Below are 24,241 nucleotides of genomic sequence, written 5' to 3'. Positions count from 1 at the left end.
CAATTGCAATTTATGCAGGGCGTCACAGTGGTTAGCACTGCTGCCTCACAGTGCCAGGGGCCAGAGTTCAATTCCCGGCTTGGGCCATTGTCTGTATGGAGTTTACATGTTCTCCCAATGTCTATGTGGGTTTCCTCCAGGTGCTCCGGTTTCCTCCCACAGTCCAAACATGTGCAGGTTAGGTTGATAGGCTGTGCTAAATTGACCTGAGTTTCAGGGTGATTAGCAGGGTAAATATGTGGGGTTACGGGAATAGGGTGGGATTGCTGTTGGTGCAGGCTTGATGGGCTGAATGGCCACCTTCTGTACTGTAGGGGTTCTGTGATATGAAACCAGACTACAGAGAGCCAACCTGGGTATAATGGACAGAGTGGTTTCCCTTCTGTGCTGAACGCATTCTATGATTCAGAAGATAGCGTTATCTGTATCACACAATATCAAGACTGGGGAGAAGTACCTACGCCAGCTGGTTCAACTGTCTCAACAAACAATTATGACTAACAGTGAGAGATTGTTTATACAAGTTGGAAGATAACCTAAGTGATAAGTTCCCTGGATTTGCATTCCTTTTTATCAAGTTTCACAGGAATGTGACTAATTTATGAGTCCATGCTTTGCAAATTATCTGATGCTCAGGTGATGGATTTTTTTCCCCTGCAGTATGAGTTTTTTCAATTGGGAATTCAGTGTTGCTGCTCCTTATCACAAACATAGTAATGGAAGATGACTGACACCAGAGTCTCTACTCTGCAGGAAACATTTTGGTGACAAACGGCAAATCCCAATCACAGTGGTTGGAAATTTTAAAACTCCTTGGATGAAAATCCAACAGAACCACAGAAATCTGGAATGATTTCATTACCAAGATATATGTGGGCCCAATCTGGTGGCACCAGGTCTTGGAAAATGTACCATTTGGAGACACCAAGGTTTCCAATGCAACTCAATTTCAGAAGAAATTAAAAACAGATTTTTATATATCAGCTGATGGCAGTCAAATTCTGCTTGACGACGTTCCTAGGAAGGGCCTTGGAACATTTATGACATTAAGCGCATTACATGAATGCTGTTCATCATCAACCCTCCAATTTCTTGGTGCATTGGAGTGGAAGGAGGTGGCAATGTTCCCACAATGTCCCACATAGACTCTTCACATCCACTGTAAATACAGGAGAGGCACCAACAGCAGAGTGCAAGTCATTTTAGTCCCTGTGTTTTTAAAAAACCTGTTCTCAAAAGTTCAATTCAGGTTTCCAGTTGACGGATTAAAAATCATTATTTGTGTTTTTTAAAGTTTCCAACAGCGATGCCGTGTTCTCTCAGCCTCCAAGTACTGGTTAAAACACAGTTTTAATTTCATTTGATGCAGCATTGTCGGCATGGACTTTGTGTGAACAAAGAGATGGCAGCAAGACCAGTGGATGGAGAATGGGGACCCTGGGGATCGTACGGACCTTGCTCAAGAGCATGTGGTGGTGGGATAAGAAGTGCAGTAAGAGACTGCAACAAACCAGAGTAAGTTCCTCTTCATTGTCACGGACCGGTTGGTTTAAAATGCTTTTCTGTGATAGGGGACTGGTGCCATGAAGTCAGGTTGCTGAGTTGCACGCGTGTGCCACACAGCCAGCTGAGAGTCAAATATAACATTGCTGGGAATATGTCCCAAAATATTTTCAACTAATCTTCCAGGCCATCATAAAATCCCTACAGTATCGAAGGAGACCATTCAGCCCTGCATTGACTCTTTGACAGAGCATCCCACCCAAGCCCTATTCCAGTAATCCCATATATTTACCCCAATAATCCCCTTAACCTACACATCCTGGGACACTAATGATCAATTTAGCATGGCCACTCCACCTAACCTGCGCATCTTTGGACAGTGGGAGGCAACTGGAGCACCCGGAGGAAACCCACAGGAAGAACGTGCAAACTCCACACCGACAATTACTCAAGGCTGGATTGAACCTGGATCCCGGGTGTTGTGAGGCAGCAGTGCTAACCACTGTGCCACCGTATCTCCAATTTGGGTTGCTACCAGCAGAAACACTCTACACTGAAAAATTAGAAAAATACCTTGGATGTCAATTGGTTCCCACCTTTCAACAAGACATTGTTAGACCATTATTTAGCATCTGAAACTAAGGTTGTTGACAAGCTCTTTCTGCAAGCTATTTAAGAAAGGAAAATACACATTTTTTAACTCTGGGCTTCTCAAATAACTGGCAAAGTTGACAAACTATTCTATGGAGAAATCATAGTCCCTCTTTGTTCGGCCCCCATACACAAAAGTAACGGGTTGTGAATGAAGCCCAGTCCATCATACAAACTCTCCTCCCGTTGACTCTGTCTACACATCTCACTGTCAAGGAAAAGCAGTCAGCGTAATCAAGGATGTCATGCACCCTGGACATACTCTCTTCTACCTTCTTCAGTTGGGAAAAAGATACAAAGGTCTGAGGATGACTCAAAAACAGCTTCTTCCCTGCTGTCATCAGACTTTGACTGAATCTACCTCGCATTAAGTTAATCTTTCTCTGTACCCTAGTTATGACTATAAGAATACATTCTGCACCCTTTCCTTGTTTATGAACGGTATGCTTTGTCTATATGGCACACAACAAACAATGTTTTTCAATACATATTAATACATGTAACAATAAATCAAATCAAGTAAATATTCAGTCAGGCAATGGGACAGGGATAGCTATGAATAATTTCTTTTAGAGTTTGGTGCCATGTAGGGTCACTTTGATCACTGTGCTTTTCCCATTTAGACAATTGTATGATATTTCTTTTCCTCCGTTTTTGTAGCAATCTGTTTGCTTCCCTTTTTTTAAAATTTGTGTTTATCATTTTAAAGATGATAGTTCTTCCTTTTTCAGTGGTGAATCTATAAGGTGGAATTTCACATCGGCTTAGATTGGTTTTGAGTTGGCTGGGGAATCAGGTGAAGATCTGTACCAGCAGATCCCCATCCAATCACATGCCTCTTCACCTAAAAAGTTCTTGTTCGATCTGTTCAATGGCCTTATTTTACGAAGTAAATGAGCAGAAATTGCAGTAAAAAGAATGGTGCATGACTTCCTCATGGGGACCAAGCTGATGGCTGACCACATTCGTGCTGCTAGTGGCTGGCTGCATCCAATGGCTTTCGGATAAATAAAATGATCTGACTGTAAAAATAAATGATGAATGCTAAATGAATATTTCCAGTTTGTCAGCTTAAGTTAACCCTCAAATACAGTTAGCCCTTTAAGGGCTGCAAAATAATTGTCATAAGGAGCAAGTTTTGTTTAATAAAGTTGGTAAATTGAGATGACGTTATGACCAGTGATGGTATACTCATAGAATTCCTACAGTACAGAAGGAGGCCATTCAGCCCATGGAGCCTGCATCGACAACTATCCCACCCAGGCTCTATCCCCGTAACCCCACGTGTTTACCTTGCTAACCCCCCGACACTAAGGGGCAATTTTGCATGGCCGATTAACCTAATCTGAACATTGTTGGAATGTGGGAGGAATTCAGAGCACCCAGAGGAAACCCACGCCCACACAAGGAGAATGTTCAAACTACACACAGGCAGTGACCTGAGGCTGGAATTGGATCTGGGTCCCTGGCGCTGTGAAGTGGTTGTGCTATCTATTGTGCCACCATTCTGCTCCTTCTGAATTAAATTCAATTCATAATACTTCATGTTTAATTTTCAGCTGCAGTCACAATTTAAACATTTTCTAGTGGGCGGGAAATTAGTCCTTGCTGTTGTCATGTTAAAATCTAGCATTTTCCATAGGCTCGAGATTTAGTTTACTATTTACCTCTTGCTGACCCGTTTGCTGCAGCTATAGGTATATTGTTCCTTTTGTCCCAAATAGGCCCAGAAATGGTGGAAAGTATTGTGTGGGTCGCCGAATGAAATTCCGATCCTGTAACACGGACCCGTGTCCAAAGGGAAGGAAGGATTTCAGGGAAGAACAGTGCTCGGAGTTTGATGGAAAGCATTTTAACATCAACGGTTTGCCACCAAATGTACGCTGGCTTCCGAAGTACAGCGGCAGTAAGTATTCCAAAGCGATTGCAGTGCACCGCGGCAGAGACTCCTGACCCTTGACGCCAGTGTAAGTGTGGGTATTCTGTTGCAGTTCTGATGAAGGATCGGTGCAAACTCTTCTGCCGTGTGGCTGGGACGACAGCATATTATCAGCTCAAAGACCGTGCCATTGACGGCACTCCTTGTGGACCTGATACGAACGATATCTGTGTGCAAGGCCTGTGCAGGGTGAGTTGAGAAATGGCACGTTGGAAACCTAATGCTTTTAACTGCTGTAACAGATCAAACACCACTGAAAGTGGATGACATATGACAGGTGATATTGTGAGGCTGGGGACTATTTGGTAAGGAGACCTGAGGTGTGAGATGTGTCTATAACATCAGAACTTGTGAATTAGTTATTCAGCTGTAACTGGATGAGTGCAGCTCCAACAACACACTCGTTCAACGCCATCCAGGACAAAGCGGCCACTTGACTGGCACCCCATCTGCTACCTTCAACATTCACTCCATCCACCACTGACACACAGTGGTAGCAGTGCATACCATTTACAAAATGCACTACAGCACCTCACCAGACCTCATTCAGCAGCACCTTTCAAACCCACCTAGAAAGACAAGGGGAAGCAAACAAATGGGAGCACCATCGTCTTCAAGATCCTTTACTAGTCCCACACCATCCTGATTAGGACCAGTATTAATATTCCTTTACTGTCACTGGGTCAAAAACCTGAAACCCATTTCCTAACAATACCACGGATGTCTCTACATCATGTGGACTGCAACAGTTCAAGAGGGGCACTCACCGCCACCTACTCATGGGCAATTAGGGATGGGAAAGAATTCTGGCCTTGTCGGCGAAGCCCACATCCTGGGTTCGCTATAATGCTGTAACTTTTTTGCATGCTGCCTGTTCACCAACATTCAGGAAACCTCTTGCTTGATTGTTAGGCCTCGAAGGCTGATATTCCTCATGTGTTTGTATACCAACCTCCCTCTGCCTGTCATGATGCCACTTGGCTTCAATTAATGATACTTATTTGTGTATCTTATTGTGTGAGCTGGCAGTGGCCTGCCGAAAGTTGAATTGGTGTGTCATGCTGGCGTCATCTTTTGCCTGCAATCCTATTAAGATCATCAATGGGATGTGTTACAGGTTTATTGAAAAGCAGAGCCATTCTCCCAATTAATAATTATTTATTTAGCAGATTACGGGAACTGTTATTTACACATCAACTATGTATTGAGAGTTTGCATTTAGTCCCTAATTCCTAGTGTTTCCCTTCCAGCAAGCTGGATGTGACCATGTACTGAATTCCAAAGCAAGGCGGGATAAATGTGGAGTGTGTGGCGGAGATAATTCTTCGTGCCGGACTCTGGCTGGCACTTTCAGTAATCCACAGTATGGTAAGTTGTGCTTGGCTGAACCAATGAGAATGAGAAGATTTTTTTGTTTTAGGTGAGAAAGTGTGACTCCATCTTGTCAAAATGAGGTTTTGTTCTGAGGGCAACATTTCTTTTAAAAAAAATACATCTTTGATTCCAGCTTCCTGAACATAATAATGTTAGAATTTTGGTTAATAACTGTGAAAATGTATTTCAATTGCTGACAGTAAAAATATATGAAGATCATACAGAAAAACCTTGTGCTAGCAGGAATACTGTACGTCTGGTTGATACAAGTGCAAATTAATGATTGTTACTGTAATGGATGCAATGGTCCATTGTTGAATAAGTGAAATTAATTTATTACTCTTTTGCTTTTAGACATAAATGGCCCAGATCTTGTAGTCAACAGCAAAGAAGTTTCCCATTGATCTAAAAAAAAATCTATCTACAAAGATCTAGTAGTTCTGGGGTTTAATGTTGAATCCGGCACCATCTGTGATGCCTGTCAGCTTATAGACATGATGTGGAGATGCCAGTGTTGGACTGGGGTGAACACAGTAAGAAGTCTCACAACACCAGTTTGAAGCACAATTTTGCTACCAAATAAATCTGTTGGACTTTAATCTGGTGTTGTGAGTCTTCTTACTGTGCTTATAGACTGATCAGCCAACCAGATTGAAGAATGTACACAGGCTACAAAGAAAAAGACAGGGATAATTATTCACATTTTAGGACATTGCAGCAAAAGCTAAATAATTGGAACAAACACATCCGCCCTAGCTATGACTGTAACATTACATTCTGCACTCTCTCCTTCCCTTCTCGGTATGCTTTGTCTGTATAGTATGCAAGAACCAATACTTTTCACTGTATATTAATACATGTGATAATAGTAAATCAAATCAAAATTGGAAACGGAGATATAAAGTTAAAACACAATTTTAAATGCTCATCTGAGGGAATGAGACTTCATGCTTGAAAACTATTATTTTAGATCTGAAAGATGTTTAGCAATGATTATAACTTAATGCACAATCAAAAATCAATTGTACTTCATTCAACAAGGCTTTCATTTTTAATGATTCATAAGGTGGGATTTTCAAGCCACACTTGCCCCAAAACTGGAAAATCCTGCCCCAGGTCAATGAGCCTTTACATGGTTCCCCCACCCCCTTCCCCACCCGTTACAATTCCCGTGGCAGATGGGACAGAAAAATTCTGGTCACGATGTCAAAAAGTTGAAGTTCACCTCAGTTCATATATTCTAAAGACTGCAACAAGGGTAGCCAGGAGAGAGGCATGATATCACTGACAGCAACCTCTGGATTTCCACTTTAACCACCGATGTGTGTGTGGGTGCCAGAAGCTGCTGTCAGTTTTACACATCAGTGATGGTGAGTGCTAACAGTCTCACAGTCATTACACTCGCAAATTCTGGGCCAACAAGTTTTTAAGTGGACTACAGCTAATTACTTTTTGTTAAAATGAATGCAAGAGTTCCTTTTTCTTAGTATCTGGGCAAACAATATACTAAACTGACTGGAGGCATTTATATCTCCAGAAGAGTCAGTTTCTCCAGCTGCTTTCCTATAGTGATGTTTGCCTGTGTTTGTCTTTGAAATGAATGTGCGACAATCAGTTAACAGTTTTGCATTTATATAGCATCCTTAATGTAGTAAAATGTCCCAAGACTTTTCAGAGGTGTGTTATGAAGTGACAAAGATATTAAAACAAGTACCAAAATATGACCAAGCAGATAGGGTTAAGGAGCATTTAAAAGGAAAAAAGCGGAGTGGAATGAAATTTCTGAGTCAGGCACTTTGAGAATGTTTTCAGTTCCAGCTGATGGCACGATAGCAGCCAACGCTACTGATACAGAAATCAGGTGTGAAAAAGACAAACGACTTAGCGACTGGCCGGAAGTCCATTATCTGCAGTGAACTGATTTGCAGTGGAACTGATTAATAACATGATTGCCTGCCTAGCGGGAAACAACTTCTTTGATCCATTGTGTCAAAGGCTGCTTAGGAATGCTGTAAGTGCTGTTACTTTACCCTATTCTCAGTTCCCTATATGCCAATCTGTCGGAGCAGAGAGGCTCTTTTGGAGATCGGGACCCATGTTTCAGTCATCAGCAACCCAGCTCAAGTGACTTAATTCTTCAGTGTTGACACAGCCGAACACTCAGCACTTTGTCATTGTGGATCTGAGAAGCTATCTGTTGGAGGTGCTGGGCAGTAGTAACCTGCCAGCATTCAATATCGCCCACTACCCTTCAAGGGTCAGCCTGGTCGGTGCCTGGGAACTGAGGAATCCTGTTTCGGGAACGAGGCTTTGTAGTCTGGAGTATGTTAACAGCAAAGTTTTATTTGCAACTCCTAACTATATACAAATTTATAATACAAAGTACAGGTATGAGCCCATTCTAGATCTTAACCCCCAGTATGTCCATCTCCAGACTGACCCTGACTCTAGGTGAGCTGTCTTCTTACATTACTATGTGGGTGGTACTCAGTCCCATATTAACCCTGAATGTAGAAGACCCATCTCAAAATGAGACCCCACTAGAAATGAGTTCACAGGTGACTGAGGAGTCCAATGAGTGACCTACAGTCTCTGTCACATGTGGAGAAGAGTGGTTGATGCAGCGGGTCAGTGAGATGCACAGTTTATCACATATCCTTTTTGCTGTTGACTCTCAGCTCACTTGCCATGTCAAAGTTCTGAGTGAAGTGCTTGTCTCGACACTCTCGGCCAGGTATGCAGATGATGTGGTCTGCCCAGCGGAGCTGATCGAGTGTGGTCAATGATTTTGATGTTAGGGGTGATGGCCTGAGTGAGAGCACTGACACTGTTAGAATCGTAGAATCCCTACAGTGCAGAAGGAGGTCATTCAGCCCATCGAGTCTGCACTGGCTCTCTAACAGAGCATCTTACCCAGGCCATATCCTCATAACCCCCATATTTACCCCGATAATCCCCCTAACCTACACGTTTTGGGACACTAAGGGGCAATTAAGCATGGTCAATTCACTTAACCAATCTAATGGGTAGCAAGGTGGCACAATGGTTAGCACTGCTGCCTCAGCGCCAGGGACCTGGGTTTAATTCCAGGCTTGGGTCACTATCTGTGTGGAGCTTGCACATTCTCCCCATGCCTGGGTGGGTTTCCTCTGGGTGCTTTGGTTTCCTCCCACAGTCCAAAGATGTGTGCGTTAGGTGGGTTGGCCATGCTCAGTTGCCCCTTAGTGTCAGGGGGACTAGCTAGGGTGAATGCATGGGATTATGGGGATTGGGCCTGGTTGGAATCGTGGTTGCTGCAGACTCAATGGGCTGAAAGGCCTCTTCTGCACTCTAGGATTCTATGATTCTAATCTGTGCATCTTTGGACTGTGGGAGTAAACTGGAGCACCCAGAGGAAACCCATGCAGACACAGGGAGAATTTGTAAACTCCACATAGTCACTCATCCAAGGCTGGAATTCATGTTGCTATGAGACAGCAGTGCAAACCATTGTGCCTATCCTGCAAGTATCTTGCAGAGACAATGCTGGTGGTACTCTTCAATGTTTTGAGGTGCCTGCTGTATATACTCCACATCTGAGTCATATAGGATGGCGGTTGTTGTGTAGACAATGAGCTTGGTGCTGGGTCTGAGGTCCTGGTCTTCAAACACACTCTTCCTCTGGTGACCAAAGGCTGTGCTGGCACACTGAGGCATTGTTGAACCTTGTTGGTATCTATCCAAGATATGGAAACTGATCCACATTGTCCAAGGCCTCATTGCAGAATGTGATAAGTGCTGTATGTTGGAGGCAGGCTTGTAGAAGACCATTTTCTTATGGATGTTTAGTGTAAAGCCCATGCTCTCATCGTCTTGGTGAAGATGTTGATAATGGCTTGGAGCTCAGCCTTCAAGTGTGTGCGCACGCAAGTATCATCTGGATACAAGCTTTGCTTCACTACAGTCCGAAAGTGAATTGGGTTTGAGGTGGATCTGTTAGTCAGGATCATGGCTTGCATGTCAGCATGGAGTAGACGGAGGATGGTGACAAACTTCTGGAGGAAGCCAAAACAGAGAAGGATGCTCCATAATCCCTCACGGTTGACAGTGACTTTTGTGAGGTCAGAGAAGGCCAGATACAAGGGGCGATGAATATTTATCAATGAGGACTACATTCCAGCTTTGTGGAGGAAAGCAAATTGAAATCATTCATGAACATTAATGATTTGCTCCCTTTTTTGCCTGAACGCCCCTATGTTTTCCTATTATACACCTCCACAGACACTGACATTCATTCTCTATTAGCTAAGGTGGTCATTACATATAGATGCAACTGTATGATTGTTCAAAGGATTAATACCGAACCTGATTCTACCCAGAGTTGTGTGTCATGTCTTAGGCATGAGGGTTTGAAATATAGTTGGTTCATTTCCCACACTCACCCCCATCCTAACCCAGTGGTACTGAGCTCAATTGAAGTGGTCAAACCACTGACTTGATAGAAACTGAGATTTAAAATGAAGTGATCAGTATGGGTACAAATACCAGCCTAATGGACCTGGTAATGTTGAAGCCAGAACTCACCTCAACATTCTGCAGAGAACTGGTGGAGAGTGTGTACTGATCAGTGGGGTCAGGAATAGGCTTATCGGGTAGCCCCTTGTATCCCTTTAGAAAACTGACCTTGGATTATGAGACATGGAACAAGCACCTCCTATTATAATGCCCCAAAGTGTAAGGCTACAATAATAATGTTGTAGCATTTCATTTGCTGATTATGATCCTCAAGCATTTACAACGGTTTTGTCACAGAACTGGCCTTTTGATTTTTCTCTTTGTGAAGAATTCGTTTGGTGACGTTTACGTAATTAACCCTGGAAATTGTTCCACTTGTCACTGAAGTTGAGCTTAGACCATTTGTCGCCCCCAGGTGTTGCTCAATATTATTACAACAACTTGCTCTTAAGTGCATATTTCGGCTAAGTCTTAAAATATCCCATTTAAGATCTTAAGGAAATAAGATTGGTCATGCCCTTGTATAATTAACCTCCTCACCCCCAAGAAATGACCTACTTTGAAAGATTACAGAGATACTTAGCATGTGGGTCCAATTTCAGCGATTGGTGATAGAAATTTGGCTGACTTGGCCATTTCAGAGGGATAGTTGAGAGTCAACTACATTGCTGTGGCTCTGGAGTCACATGTAAGCCAGACTGGGTAAGGATGACAGATTTCCTTCCCTAAAAGATATTAGTGAACCAGATGAGACTTCAACAACAATTGACCGTGGTTTCACTTTTCAGTCCAAATATTTTCTTCCCTTGCCAAATTCAAATTTCACCATCTGCCATGGTGGAATTTCAGCCACCATGATCCTGGTTCAGTGACAATACCAATATGCCACTGCCTCCGGGAATGGATTCGTCGGTTAGATAGTCACAAACCAGAGTGAAAACTCCGTTTTTCAACTGGCCTTTTCTATAGTGAAAACAACCTGTGCAGATACGGAATTGAGCCTGGAATTTTCTGGTTCATACTTGGACAGAAATGACAATGCAATTTATGCTGGTCGATGCACCAATCCTACCATTACCCGCTGAGCTGATTTGCCAAAGCTGGAATATCTGGGGCTATCCTGAAGTACAAATGGCCAGTCAGCGTCCCTGACAGGAATAGGCAAGCATCCACTTAACCACCATAATTGTTAGATTTTCAAGTTCCAGTCCCAAAGAGTGGAGTTTGCATCCATATGCTGCGGGATTATCACTCGACTATTAATCTGCAAATTCAGCTCATGTTCTGGGGCATGGGATTCGAATCCTGCCATAGCAGGTGGTGGAATTTGAATTCAAGACAAAACATTTGAAATTAAGAATCTATTGATGACCATGAAACCATTGTCAATTGTCAGAAAAACCCATCTGTTTCACTAATGTCCTTTAGGGAAAGAAGTCTGTCACCCTTACCTGGTCTGGCCTTGTGACTCCAGAGCCATGGCAATGTGGTTGACTCTCAATTGCCCTCTAAGGGCAACTAGGGATGGGCAATAAATATGATGTGGAGATGCCAGCGTTGGACTGGGGTAAACACAGTAAGAAATCTCTCAAAGTCAAGTTAAAGTCCAACAGGTTTATTTGGTAGTAAACGCCACTAGCTTTCGGAGCTCTGCCCCTTCGTCAGGTGAGTAGAGAGTTCTGATCACAAATAGTTTGTGATCAGAACTCCCTAGTCACCTGATGAAGGGGCAGAGCCCCGAAAGCTAGTGGCATTTGCTAACAAATAAACCTGTTGGACTTTAACCTGGTGTTGTGAGACTTCTTACAATAAATGTTGGCCAGCTAGCGACACCCATGTCCCACGAACGAATTTAAAAAAACCCCAACACTATACATCCAATATACTCCCCACACTGTTACACTGGGACTAGGCCTTGTACAGCCAAACCAGCTTTCTTTATGGGAAATTCTGGAGCCAATCAGAAAATCACCACTTTAAAAAAACAGTTCTTTCTATTTCTGTGGGGTTAGAGTGAGCAGGAATGCTCCTCCTAGTCACTCCATCATACTGGAATGCATGGCCAGTCATTTAACTTTGGGCAGCAGTTAGAAGACAGCAGTGGAGCATGGGAGATGGAAAGAAGTAATGAGAGAAAGAGGACAAAAGACATTTGCAAGGAAAAGTAAAATGTCATTGAGATAAACAAGACTGAGAATGGAAAAACACGTTAGGGTGAAATGGAAAGATGGGTGCCGAAATTTTACCACCTCATCCGTCCGAGATTTGTAAGATCCTGCCTGAGGCCATCGAAGAATGCCGTTCTGCGAGCCTCACCCACCCTGGTTCTGGGACGGGTGAGGCGATTAAAATTCCAGCAGTGAGGAAGTGAAATCTGGAGTAATGGAGTAGGAAAAAAATGAGAAGGATGTGTGCACAGGCAGAAGACAGAGATAATCAGATGGTGAACAAGAACTGAAAACGAAGAAAAGGGAGCGATGGAATGCGATACGGATGAGGAAGAGTATGAGATGGGGGAGGGTGTGGGGCAAGAGAGTGGTGATGAGTGAAATTGTGAAAGAAAGAGGGAATGTAAATCCAAGGGAATAAGGAGGAAAACAAATTAAGGGAAATCCAGGTTTTAGGCATTTAGTGGAAACAGAGCAAGTCAGAAGTAATGTTAACTGGCTTATTGCATATGTAAGAGTAATAATGAGAAGACCATGAGTTATGAGAAGGGTGGAGTATCTAATGGCCTAGATTTTGCAGTAAGAATAGTCACAAAAGTGTTCATTATGATAGAGGAGTACACTGGACAATATCATGGAACTTACTATCTGATTTTACCCTGATCCTCCACAAACTTGGCAGCATCACACTGATACAATCAGTATTGGAATATATAAAAGGCGTGAAGTTCCAGTGCTTACCAGTATTTATCATATAAATGCATTTTAACAGCACCATAACTCTCAATTACTGCCAAACACCACACCCGCCACCCCCCTTTCAGAGGGAGCTGTTGAACCTCCCATTGATCAGAAGTTGCTGCTTGAAAGATCACAAGAAGTTTGTGGGCAACTTTAAGCAGAATGAATGGTGAATGCCATTTACTTATCATTGACCAGAAAATCCAGGCTGTCTATATTTAAAAATGGGGGGCTTTTTGGGCTTGAGTTTTGACAGACTGACCAATCCTGGTTTAGTGTACAAGTCCTGTGATATATCAAGCCTGGTTCTGATGTGTTCGGTGGAGTTGGGAGGGGTGAAATGTTTTGCATGTTCTGAACCCTCTTTAAATTTAGCTGGAGTTGATTTAAATGTTTGGGGAGTGCAGATTCTTCTAAATGCTTGAAATGTTTATTAAGGAAGCTCTATTAGCCTGTGTCTGCATAAATATGTAGAGCATTCTCCTGGGGCAAGACTACTGCCTGCAATGGGAACCAAGACATACAAATAAGGTAGTGCTTGAAACCCATACAATTAAAGTAACTGAACATAGAACAGAATCATAGAATATCTATAGTGAAGAAGGAGGCCATTCGGCCCATCAAGCCAGTGCTGACAACAATCTTGCCCAGATCCTATCCCCATAATCCCACACATTTACCCTAATAAGCCTCCTGACATCCCCCTAACACTAAGGAGCAATTTAGCATGACCAATCAACCTAACTCTCTCATTTTTGAACTGTGGGAGGAAACCGGAGCACCTGGAGGAGACCCACGCAGACACCAGGAGAATGTGCAAACTGTAAACAAGCAGGGAATCGAACCCAAGTCCCTAACGCTGTGAGGCAGCAGTGTTAACCACTGACTTGCAAGACGGATAGGTGCAACAGAGGAGGAGAGCCTTTGCCTTTATGTTGACGGGGTGATTTGGTGAGCCACATTCACATGAAGTGCAGGTTGGAGTGCTGTAAATCTGCCCTGTGCCCATTCTGAGTGCAGCAACACATTTATCTCTCCTGACGAAACTGAATAAGAAATAGTTCTTCATTGTTCATGATGGAACTTTTCCCTCCTGAAGTTGTTATTATTGAGACGTACTAATTGAGTATGTGAAGATATTTATCTTTTACCTACTCCCACCCCAGCTTTCCACTTTCAGTAACTGCAGTCTATTATACATGTGGATGAGCATTTGCCCCTTTAAGAGAATGGGTCAGGTGACCCAGGGCACAAGTTCCTGGGTGGAGCTTACTAGCTCAATATTGTACTGGCTGTGCTACTGGCACAATATTGAATAAACCATTCCTGTTCATTTACACTTACCTTGTAGTCTCTTATTAGTACAATATTAGACCTCATACTTAACATAGTCAGCGTTCTGTAAGCAGTAGTGTGTATGAGTTGACATTTCATAATTGAGCTACCGTGGCAAAGCAGGCAAGTTCCTTATGAGTTTATTTAGCCTGATTTTGTTTTTGCGTTCTGTCAGATTCAATTCATTTTATCAGTTCCTTCTTTAATTATTGGGAGTATTATTGAATTTTTAAAACATCCTGCTACTTCAACGTGTAGACAAATGGAAGTCTTTGAAAGTAAGTTGCATATCAGGGAAAAGGGGTAGATTTCTTTTGAGTTAGCATCCAAAATAAATCCATATTTCCTTAATCAATGCATTGCCAATTTGCGACACATTGGGTGGAATTCTCAGGCCGTGCTGGTGTAAAAGCCGGAAATTTCCACCTGACTGTCAATGGGGTTTCACATTGTCTGCAATGTGCCTGCTAAAATTCCAGCGGTGGGTGAGCTGGGAGCATTCTAGCTCAGAGGGAATAGGGGTGGGAAGAGAACAAGACCATGGTCAAATCCCCAAAAATACCTCTGCAATGGTAAGACTGCACTGCTGGCCTGCTGTGCACAGATGATAGTGAGAAGGGATACGTTTTTCATTCCATTTCTCCAACCCTGAGCTGATCTTCCTGCAACAGATAACATGTGTTTATATCCTATCTAGAATATTGCATTTGACTTGCTACACAAAGATCCTTGGAAATCTCGGCACAATAAAGCCATTTTAAATAATGATGAGTTACGTGGCTCTGCCACTTTGTCCTAGGGGTTCACGGATTCAGTTTATGTTTGGGATGTTTAACAGGGACTTCCTTCCATGGATGGACTGGTTTTGGGTGTGACTTACATGGGTTGGTTTTCTTAACCCTGGCCCTTGAGATTCATCATTTCACCGAGAGCAAAGTGCAGCAAAAGCCTATTTCAATGGATCTTCACGTTCTCTACATTGCCTCAGGATTCTTAGGGCTTCATCAACTGGCATAGGCCAATTACAGGCATACAGTGGTGTTGGGGTGAGAATTACGTTTTTATTGCCCTCCATTGAGGCAATGTGTGCTGAATACCCCAGCATAAGGACTCACTGAAACCTGGTGCTAAAGCTTCATTGGCCCCCATTGATCAGGGTTTTTGGCAGTATCTCTGAGGGCAGATGGAGAGTGTTGGTGAGGGGTGGAGTGGGTAGGGCAGACCAGATAGAGGCAAATAGCTTTGCTTTTTGAATTATGAAATCCACTTGTAACATTTCCAACAGTCAATGACATTCCGACTGCGGATTTTGATCCAGGTTAAAAGGTCCAGCTTTAGAAACCTCATCACACCTGCAGCTGTTTTCCAGATACAAGACTCAGCCTAGGGTGGGCCTCTCATGCACTCATAGCCCAGGACAGAAATGATCCCTTTCTGGGGAATGCAAGGAAATCTTTACCCAGTATTCCTGCTTCTGGTCATTAAACTAACCATTAGCTCCCACTGGAAAATACGCCTGTTGTGTAAGTTCTGTGGCGATATTATCTCTGTTTAAGTGGTTTGCCGAGGCTCAGAGACTCAGCTCAGAGCTGCAAGTTCCAAAATAACTGTATCTTGAAAAGAATGAACCCTGTCAGAACAGGGGGTTTGGCTGGAATCCCCCCCCTCCACCCCCTCTGGGTGGGAAATAGAAGTTGGACTGTTTCCAGGTCACCTCTGCAGGCTTGTGTGACTGAATATAAACTGTTTATTGTTAACACACACACACACAGACACACACACACACACCCCTCCAAGGTATAGCCCTATCTAGATTCTATCTTCATGCAGACTTCTCTGAGACTGTCTCGACATATAAACCACCATCATGACTGTACACCGTGATATAAGTGGTACTGTTTGACCAGCCTCACCTGAATCCTTACTAACCCAAACACCTTTATACTACACGTCCCCCTATGTCCTTGCCAATATATATTGCCATGCCACCCCTTTTCCTCATTGACTTTAAAATTCAGTTTGTTTGGCTGCTGTATGACTGTCCCAAATCTGGTTCTGTTCCCATTTGAAGGAGTGGTAGTCTCAGCTAATTAGGGCTGACTTGCTTAGTTCAGAGTTGAAATTGTGTTGCTTGGTGTTTCAAATACTGAGCTTTCAACATCTGGTTTGCCTCTTGCGATCTTTAGTGTTATGTTTTTCTTTGTTGACAATCTGTCAGCTTTGATTGGATCCCATAGGTTTATCCCATTCCTTCTGGAGGAGAGGTTCATTCCAGTCATTCATAGACTCTGGTTTTCTTTTTTTTGTAGAGTTTTTCCCTGGAAGTTGGAATTTCAAAAATCTTCACTTCCACTTATTTCACAATTTTGTTTATTCTCTTGTTTTCCAATTCTTCTTCAACCCCTTAATCACATCATTCAGTTCAGCATCTACTCTGGCAAAATCAGTTGCCTTTGGGCAGAATTCTCTCATCTGGAACTAAGTACTGTGGCAGAAGTTGGGGATGGGCAATGGTTCCCACTGCAGAGACTGGCTGGAAATGACATCAGATCTTCTGGCCCCAACCTCATTAATTATTCGTCTGGGGTTTAGCATTATACTCCATGGTCGATGGGCATGATGGCCTGAATCCTGCCATCGTTTTTGGGTGCCATATTAAAAAGGGCATTCAGTTCCTTTTGGTGTCTTCTATCCATGGTAATTGACTGCTCCTTAAATTCTTTCCGTTCATTCATTAGATCCTCAATCTGTTTGTTAGAATTTTCCTTTCCTGCTTTTACAGTTGGGATTTGCAGTTCTATACGCCTCATTTTTCATGTTCTTCATGATTGGGTCAAGATTCAAGAATTTCATTGCACTTTTCACACTAAATTTCCAACATTTCATCAGCTTGTTTTTAATTCTGTATGTAACCAACTGTTCTGATTCGTCAGCGACTCTAAGAACAAAGAAAATTACAGCACAGGAACAGGCCCTTCAGCCTTCCAAGCCTGCACTGACCATGCTACCCAACTGATCTAAAACCTGCTACCCTTCCAAGGATGATATCCCTCTATTCCTATCCTATTCATTTATTTGTCCAGATGCCCCTTAAAACTCATTATTGTATCTGCTTCCACTACCTCCCCCGGCAGCAAGTTCTAGGTGCCCGCCATATGTATGATTCCTTTTCTTTTCCTGTTTCACGTCTTTTAATATTATAATTCTGATACTGAAAGTTCATTGTGTTCTAACTTTTCATCAGCCAAGTCATTTTTTGTATGTGGAAATTGGTTCTGTATATTGAACAATTTTTCCTTAGCAGGGCTAAATTCCCATGTGACATTCTTTATGCTCACATTTCTAAAGATTCTTCTTTATAGCTTTCACAATTTTAAACTAATGGGAGCTTGCCAGGTATTTGTTTCTCAAAGTCTGGGAAATTAATTAGAAGATGACTTCGTTGCTCTGTCTTCTGTATTAATTTTTTTTCATTTAGTCGAGCTTGACCGCTACACGGTACAGAGGCAACTCCAGTCCAATTGCAGCGTTCTTCCAGCTGCACTGGTTAAACAGTGGGTGTGCTTTGTCTGATTTGTGCCCTCAATAATTATTCCGAATTTCACTCACCCTTTTAGTGATCTAGCGAGGTCCTTTGACTTGGCATTCAATCAGGTTTAGCAGAGGCTCTGCTAGAGTCCTTTTCAGTCACGCAGTAGATTTTTCTTCTGCCCTTCAGCCTCCATAAATGCAATGGAGCTTTTTTTTTTAGCCCTTCCCTAGCTGTGTATCTTGGAATTAGATTCACTTTATTCAGGTCAGATCTTTTTTAAGTTTTTTTTACTTTTCAGGTTTTTCACCATGTTGTACGGTTGATTGGTGTCTCACTAAGTGATTTGGAGGCTTGTGTGGTCAAACATAAACTGTTTATCGTTGACCCACAAATATGTACGTAACTCTGAGATATAGCCCTGTCTAGGTATTATCTTCACATCAACTTCTCTTACTCTGTCTGCACAAAGTCTGCCATCATGTGACTCTCCACATCAAAATGTGGGCAGTACTGTTTCCCCTAATCCTTACTAACCCAAGCACCCTTATACTACACATCTATAGGAATACCTATTGCTGTTCTTGTGCCCAGGCACACACAGCCTCCTGGAGGGCTGACCATGCCCTCTCCACCCCCCAGCTTGTTGTCAGTTGCCTACCTCTATTAGTAGAGGAACCTGAAGGCTGACTGGAAAATTCTGGTGGCCTAATTTATTTGGCCTTAGTTAATGATGCTGACTGGTGGCCCATTGTGCAGAGGTCCTGATCCCTGTTTTGAAAGTGTCCAATAGGTGGGACGGAGCCAAGAAGTTGGCACTCCAGCCAGCGGCACAAATGATCAGCCCAACCCGGGCTCCGATCCTGGCCCTAACTGGCTCAAAAGTATTTCCTGTTGCTATCAGTGAGCATCATTGTATGTGGAAAAACAGAATTACTCTCTGGATTGATTTTTATCCTCTGTTTGTACAACCCTGTAGCTGTGTACAAAAGCAATTTCTGCCTGGATTCCCTTGCATAGAATCCAATCATGTGTAATGCAGTTAAGTGTAATCAGAGCTATTACCCATAGTTATGAGCAGAATTCAATTCTTATTCCCATCTGCTGCTGTGATAACACACAGTGGGTCATAGAAAGGTCAGCATGCACACTGATTGGATGCAGTTGCCTTAAGTTAACGTGAAATGAGGTGGCTGCAGCGTTAGAAAATGTTTTGAGCCACGTAGGGCATGGTTCTCCACCTTTAAATGATGGTACCCTAATGGTTTCTGTCAGCGGAGAACAGTAAGATGCTGGCACTTTAATGTGTTCTTTGCAGTTTTAACTAATATTAATCAAATGGAAAGTCATGGTGCAAAATAAGCAGTAAAACATATTGAGTGCTCGACTACATAAAATAATTCTATTATGTGCAAATTTTTTTTACACACTTTGTCAGCTCACTTTCTTCACAGTAGTTAACACTGCTGCCTCACAGTGCCAGGGATCTGGGTCTGATTCCTGCCTTGGGTCATTGTCTGTGTGGAGTTTGCACATTCTCCCCGTGTCTGAGTGGGTTTCGTCTGAGTGCTCCGGTTTCCTTCCTCAGTCCAAAAGACATGCTGTTTAGGTGCATTGGCCGTGCTAAATTCTCTCTGTGTACCAGATGGCATCTGTCCTAGATTGCTGAGGGAGACGAGAGGTGGAATTGTTGGGCTTCTAACAGAAATCTTTGTTTCTTCATTGGACACAAGTGAGGTCCCAGAGGCTTGAAGGGCCAAAGGGTCCTGTGCTGTATTCTTCTTTTGTTCTTTGAACAGATACCAGAGTGTGATGACTAAGGGATTTTCACAGTAACTTCATTGCAGTGTTACTATAAGCCTACTTGAGACACTAATAAATAAACTTAAAACAGTTCATAAGTTTCTTAATAGTTCCTCATATGTACGTAGAGTGTTATACAGTCAGACTCATTACTGTGAGGGCTTGCCAGGCAGAGAACCAGAATTAAATTGCTATCCATAGAAGCTAATGGTTTGTGGATTTGAGAGGATGCCAGACAAGGGTCTGTATGGATTGGAGTTTGTGATCAGTTCCTGGAGTTCAATAACCCGATCACTGCTTTGAAGCTCAGTTGGAGGCTGGATTATCCAGTCCCACCCAAGATAGGTGTGGGAGGGGAAGACAATGTGGTGAGAGCTCAGAAACTGGTTTCCTGCCAGTGTAAAATGACGTCGGGATTGTCTGCTCCAAGCCACCATGGCAGGTTGCAATTCCCACTAGAGGCCGCCGTGAAGTGATTTCCATCCGCCAATACAGATGAAGGCTTGACCGGAATTGTTCCCACCTACCCCCCATCCCCAACCCTTCGTCCCCAAACACCACGTCTAGTCATCAGTGCCACCTGCAGAAAATCGCACCAGCCCAAAATCTGGACCAAGATGGCATGTAACTGTGGGTGCGTATCTCAAGAAGGCTTGGTGCAGTTTGTGAAGAAGAGAAGTTGGAGGCTTCCACTGACTGGACTCTGGGACACCATATGCACCACTCACTAGGTACAACTTCAACCACCTGGATCTTCCCCATCTTGGATCTGATTATCCTCAGTGCAGCAACTTTTGCCCGAGATCATCCAACCACAGGTGGAAGGTTGCATAAGGTGCTGCTGGATGGTGAGAGTCTATGAACTGCAAGTCGTCCAGAAGGGCACTAGGCCAGCCCCCTCTGGAGCGGTGTGCCCATCCACATATGGATAAGATTCAGAGAGGAACACCATTTGTGATGCTCGCTGGTGCCTTCGACACCTCAGCCCCTTCCACCTGCACGCCCCTCCTCTTCCCAGACAATGCAATCTCAGTGCGGATGGGAGTGAGGGAACCACAGTGGCCTCACCACGTCCCGCGTGGATGGACTGCAGTGGGATCAAGAAGCATCATTTTACCGCAGTTAGCTTGTGTTGTGAATGAGATGATACATCCGCATCCTGCATTGTGGTTCAGTCCTCTGCTGGAGGCCCTGGGCATTGAATATCCTGGAGATTGCTCCCATGCAGGGTTCATATCCCTGCTCAGTTCCTCCTTCCATTAGCTGGAAAAAGGATAGCCTTCCTGGCCTCCACTTGACCGAGGAGAGCACCCAGGGAGACGTAGCTGAATTTGGACACCAGAGCTCCATGTCATCGTCTGGCCATCTCGTCAAACAGTGTGATGGGTAAGTTGCTGCCTGGGTGCCTTTTAAGTAGGGTGCCCGATATGTCTGCAGGGCACGTGCCATCCTGCCCACCGCACCACGAGAAACATCAGGAAACCCCTGACTACATCATTAATGAGGCTGAGGTCATGTGATTCAGCTCAAATTCCCAGCAGTCTCCATGATGGGAAACACTCACCCTCCCTGTCCCTGCTACCGGACTTCATCCCGGAAGGGAAAATTCCACCCAGAGCTTTGCAGATCTACACACAATTCCTGAACCAATGCCAGTTTGTCTGAAAGGTCCTGGGGGGAAACTCAAAGTGAGAACAAGGTGACTGAATGCACACCTGCCAAATCTGGGTTGAGAAAGGACACTCAAAGTCTGCTTATTCTGCATAGAATCCTTGCAGTGCAGAAAGATGCCATTCAGCCCATCGAGTCTGCATGACTCTGAAAAAGCATCCCACTCTCCACTCACCTCCACTCTAAACCTGTAATCCCACTCATTTACCATGGCTAATCTCTTAGTCTACATATCCTTGGACACCAAGCAGCAATTTACCATGGCCAATCCATCTAACCTACACAACTTTGGACTGTGGGAGGAAACTGGAGCACCTGGAGACATAAGGAGAATGTCTCCACACAGATTTGGAATTAAACCCAGGTCCCTGGCACTGTGAGGCAGCAGTGCTAACCACTGTGCCACTGCGCTGTCTACAATTCTGGAGAATTTAAGTGCTCAAAGAAATTACGAAGGTAGAAAGAGATGGAGAGATTTGAATGTCAGGAACATAAACAAACATATTTTAAATTCCTGTGAAGTTAGGTTTGATAGACAAGTAAGATAATGCAGGATCGAACAGGGGCAGCATCTAGTCCCCACTCCTAATTGATCCTTCATGGACTTGCATCCATTTTTACTGAACATAGAATCTGCTGTGCAGAAGGAGGCCATTTAGCCCATTGAGCCTGCACCGACAACAATCCCACCCTGGCTCTGTCCTAGCCCCATTGCTCCACATATTTACCCTCCTAAACCCTCTGACGTTAAGGGGCAATTTAACATGGCCAAACAACCTAACCCGCACATACTTGGACTGTGGAAGGAAACTGGAGCACTCAGAGGAAACCCACACAGACACAGGGAGAACATGCAAATCCCAGCCCTGTGAGGAGCTGTGCAACATTTTTCTACTTTATAAAGATTCATTCAGGTATTAGTTCTGGCTCACAGCACAGTCATCAGATGGCATTTGAGTTTGGATCATTGTAGGGGTGATCCAAACTCAAAATCCTGGCTGACACTGTCATGCAATACTGAGGTAGTCTGCGGATGATTTGTTGGGTGAACATTACTTGAAGACCAGGGGAGTTCTCCCTGCATCCTGTTTAGTACCTATCCCTTAACTAATAGCCCGGAAAGATGGAGTACATGGTTATTGTCACTTTGCTGTTCATGTGGCTTTGCATAGATTAAATGCCATGTTTCCTACATTACAACAATTACTACACTTCAAAAAAAAAGGCCAAAGACGGTGAAATACTTTGAGACTTGAAGGGTGTTTTAGAAATATAAGTTTTTTTTAATATGTATTGCTATTGTTGAGTGAGTTACAGCAGTTTAAAGCATAAGGTTTAAAGAAATAACCAGTGTGGAGTTGCATCATTTTGTTAAAGATCAAATCTTGGTGAGTGTGGTTGAATGTTGATGGATAATTGTTTGCATTGCATTGACTAAGAATATTTATTTATTTTAAGGGTATAACGTTGTAGTACGAATACCTTCAGGAGCAACTAATATTGATGTACGGCAGCACAGCTATTCAGGGAAGCCAGACGATGACAATTACCTTGGTGAGCATTTTGAGAAGAATTATTGTGATTTATTTATTCAATGCTGCCAATTCTGGAATAGGGTATCGTGGCGCATTTTACCTCCTAACAATTCGGCTAATTCCCATTCACAAGAATTGTCTATTCACAGACTCCAATCTTGAGGAATGTTCTCTGTATAAACTTCCTTTTCAGCAAAATTTATTTCTTCCTTTGAAATCTGAAATGTGAATTCAGTTTCCAAGAGTACTGGATTACCCAAATCTTTATTTTCTGTTCTGCTGATAGGGTTAAAAAGCTTCATGCTGTCCATGATGTGCACTGCCTAACATAATACTTTGCCGAGTTCCCAAAGTGTAATCCATGGCATTGTTCTTTTTAAGAAAGGAAAGGCAATATATGCCAGCAATGTCCACGTCCCACTATATTCAAGCATTCACATGACTATAAGCACATTAACACAAGCAAAATGCAGCAACCGATCAAAGTACAATATGATGAACCAGGTTTTAGAAAAATTATTTTTATTCATTCATGGGACATGTGCATAGCTGGCTTGTCAACATTTATTGCCCATCCCTAGTTGCCCAAGGGCAGTCAAGAGTCAACCACACTGCTATGGCTGTGGAGTCACATGTAGGCCAGACCAGGTAAGAATGGCAGATTCCCTTCCCTAAAGGACATTAGTGAACCAGATGGATTTTTCTGACAATTGACAATGGTTTCATGGTCATCAGATTTTTAATTCCAGATATTTCAAATTCCACCATCTGCCGTGGGGGGATTTGAACTTTGGTCCCCAGAATATTCACTGAGTTTCTGGACTAATAGTATAGAATGATTGGTAAATTTGATTGAATGAGGGCACCTGGAGAATACTATTGGTTTTCAGATTGAGCCATACAATTTTTATAATTAACATGGACAGACAGAGTCCGCCACAAGTCAATGGCTCAGTGGTGTGGTGGAAGCTGGTTCTTTGCATGGCTTTCAGAGGGAGCTGGACTAGGTCTTGCATTATGTTAAAGGGGTTTCACGGAAAACACTGGGCCCATGATCTCCTGGACTGGTTTCAATCACCTGAGGGGATCAGCAACAGTTTTCCACTTTACTTTTTCTCTTATTGGCTCTGGGATTTTTAGTCCTCACCATGATTCTAAGTTTGGAACAAAAGGCCCTGACGGAAAGTTCTGAATTAAAGCAGGCTTGTTTAAGCAGAACCTTTCAGGAACATTTAATACATTCGCAGAAATATTTGTCCAGATTTCACATAAACTGGACTGACAATTTGTTTAAGTTTTTTAAAGTTTATTTATTAGTGTCACAAGTAGCCTTACATTAATATTGCAATGAAGTTACTGTGAAAAAGTCCCTAGTTGCCACACTCTGGTGCCCGTTTGGCTTACACTGAGGGAGAATTTAGCATGGCCAATGCATCTAACTAGTCCTTCGGACTATAGGAGGAAACCCGGAGTATCCGGAGGAAACCCATGCAGACAT

The 24,241-nt window shown here is 43.2% G+C and overlaps 1 protein-coding gene across 1 annotated transcript in view; it reads left to right on the top strand.

Annotated features, from left to right (window-relative positions):
- LOC145344494 (A disintegrin and metalloproteinase with thrombospondin motifs 20) overlaps window positions 1-24,241 on the top strand; it is a 388,246-nt gene that overhangs the window by 201,521 nt on the left and 162,484 nt on the right. The window contains exons 12-16 of the mRNA XM_080191669.1: window positions 1,370-1,515; window positions 3,879-4,060; window positions 4,146-4,282; window positions 5,344-5,461; window positions 22,667-22,762. Coding sequence (XP_080047795.1) covers window positions 1,370-1,515; window positions 3,879-4,060; window positions 4,146-4,282; window positions 5,344-5,461; window positions 22,667-22,762 — 679 coding nt within the window. The remainder of the gene's footprint in view (window positions 1-1,369; window positions 1,516-3,878; window positions 4,061-4,145; window positions 4,283-5,343; window positions 5,462-22,666; window positions 22,763-24,241) is intronic.

The sequence above is a fragment of the Carcharhinus amblyrhynchos genome, chromosome 6 (assembly GCF_965287045.1).
Source record: "Carcharhinus amblyrhynchos chromosome 6, sCarAmb.v2.hapA, whole genome shotgun sequence".
Taxonomy (NCBI): domain Eukaryota; kingdom Metazoa; phylum Chordata; class Chondrichthyes; order Carcharhiniformes; family Carcharhinidae; genus Carcharhinus; species Carcharhinus amblyrhynchos.
Note: the sequence above shows the minus strand (reverse complement) of the source record. Positions and strands in the feature narration are given on the sequence as shown.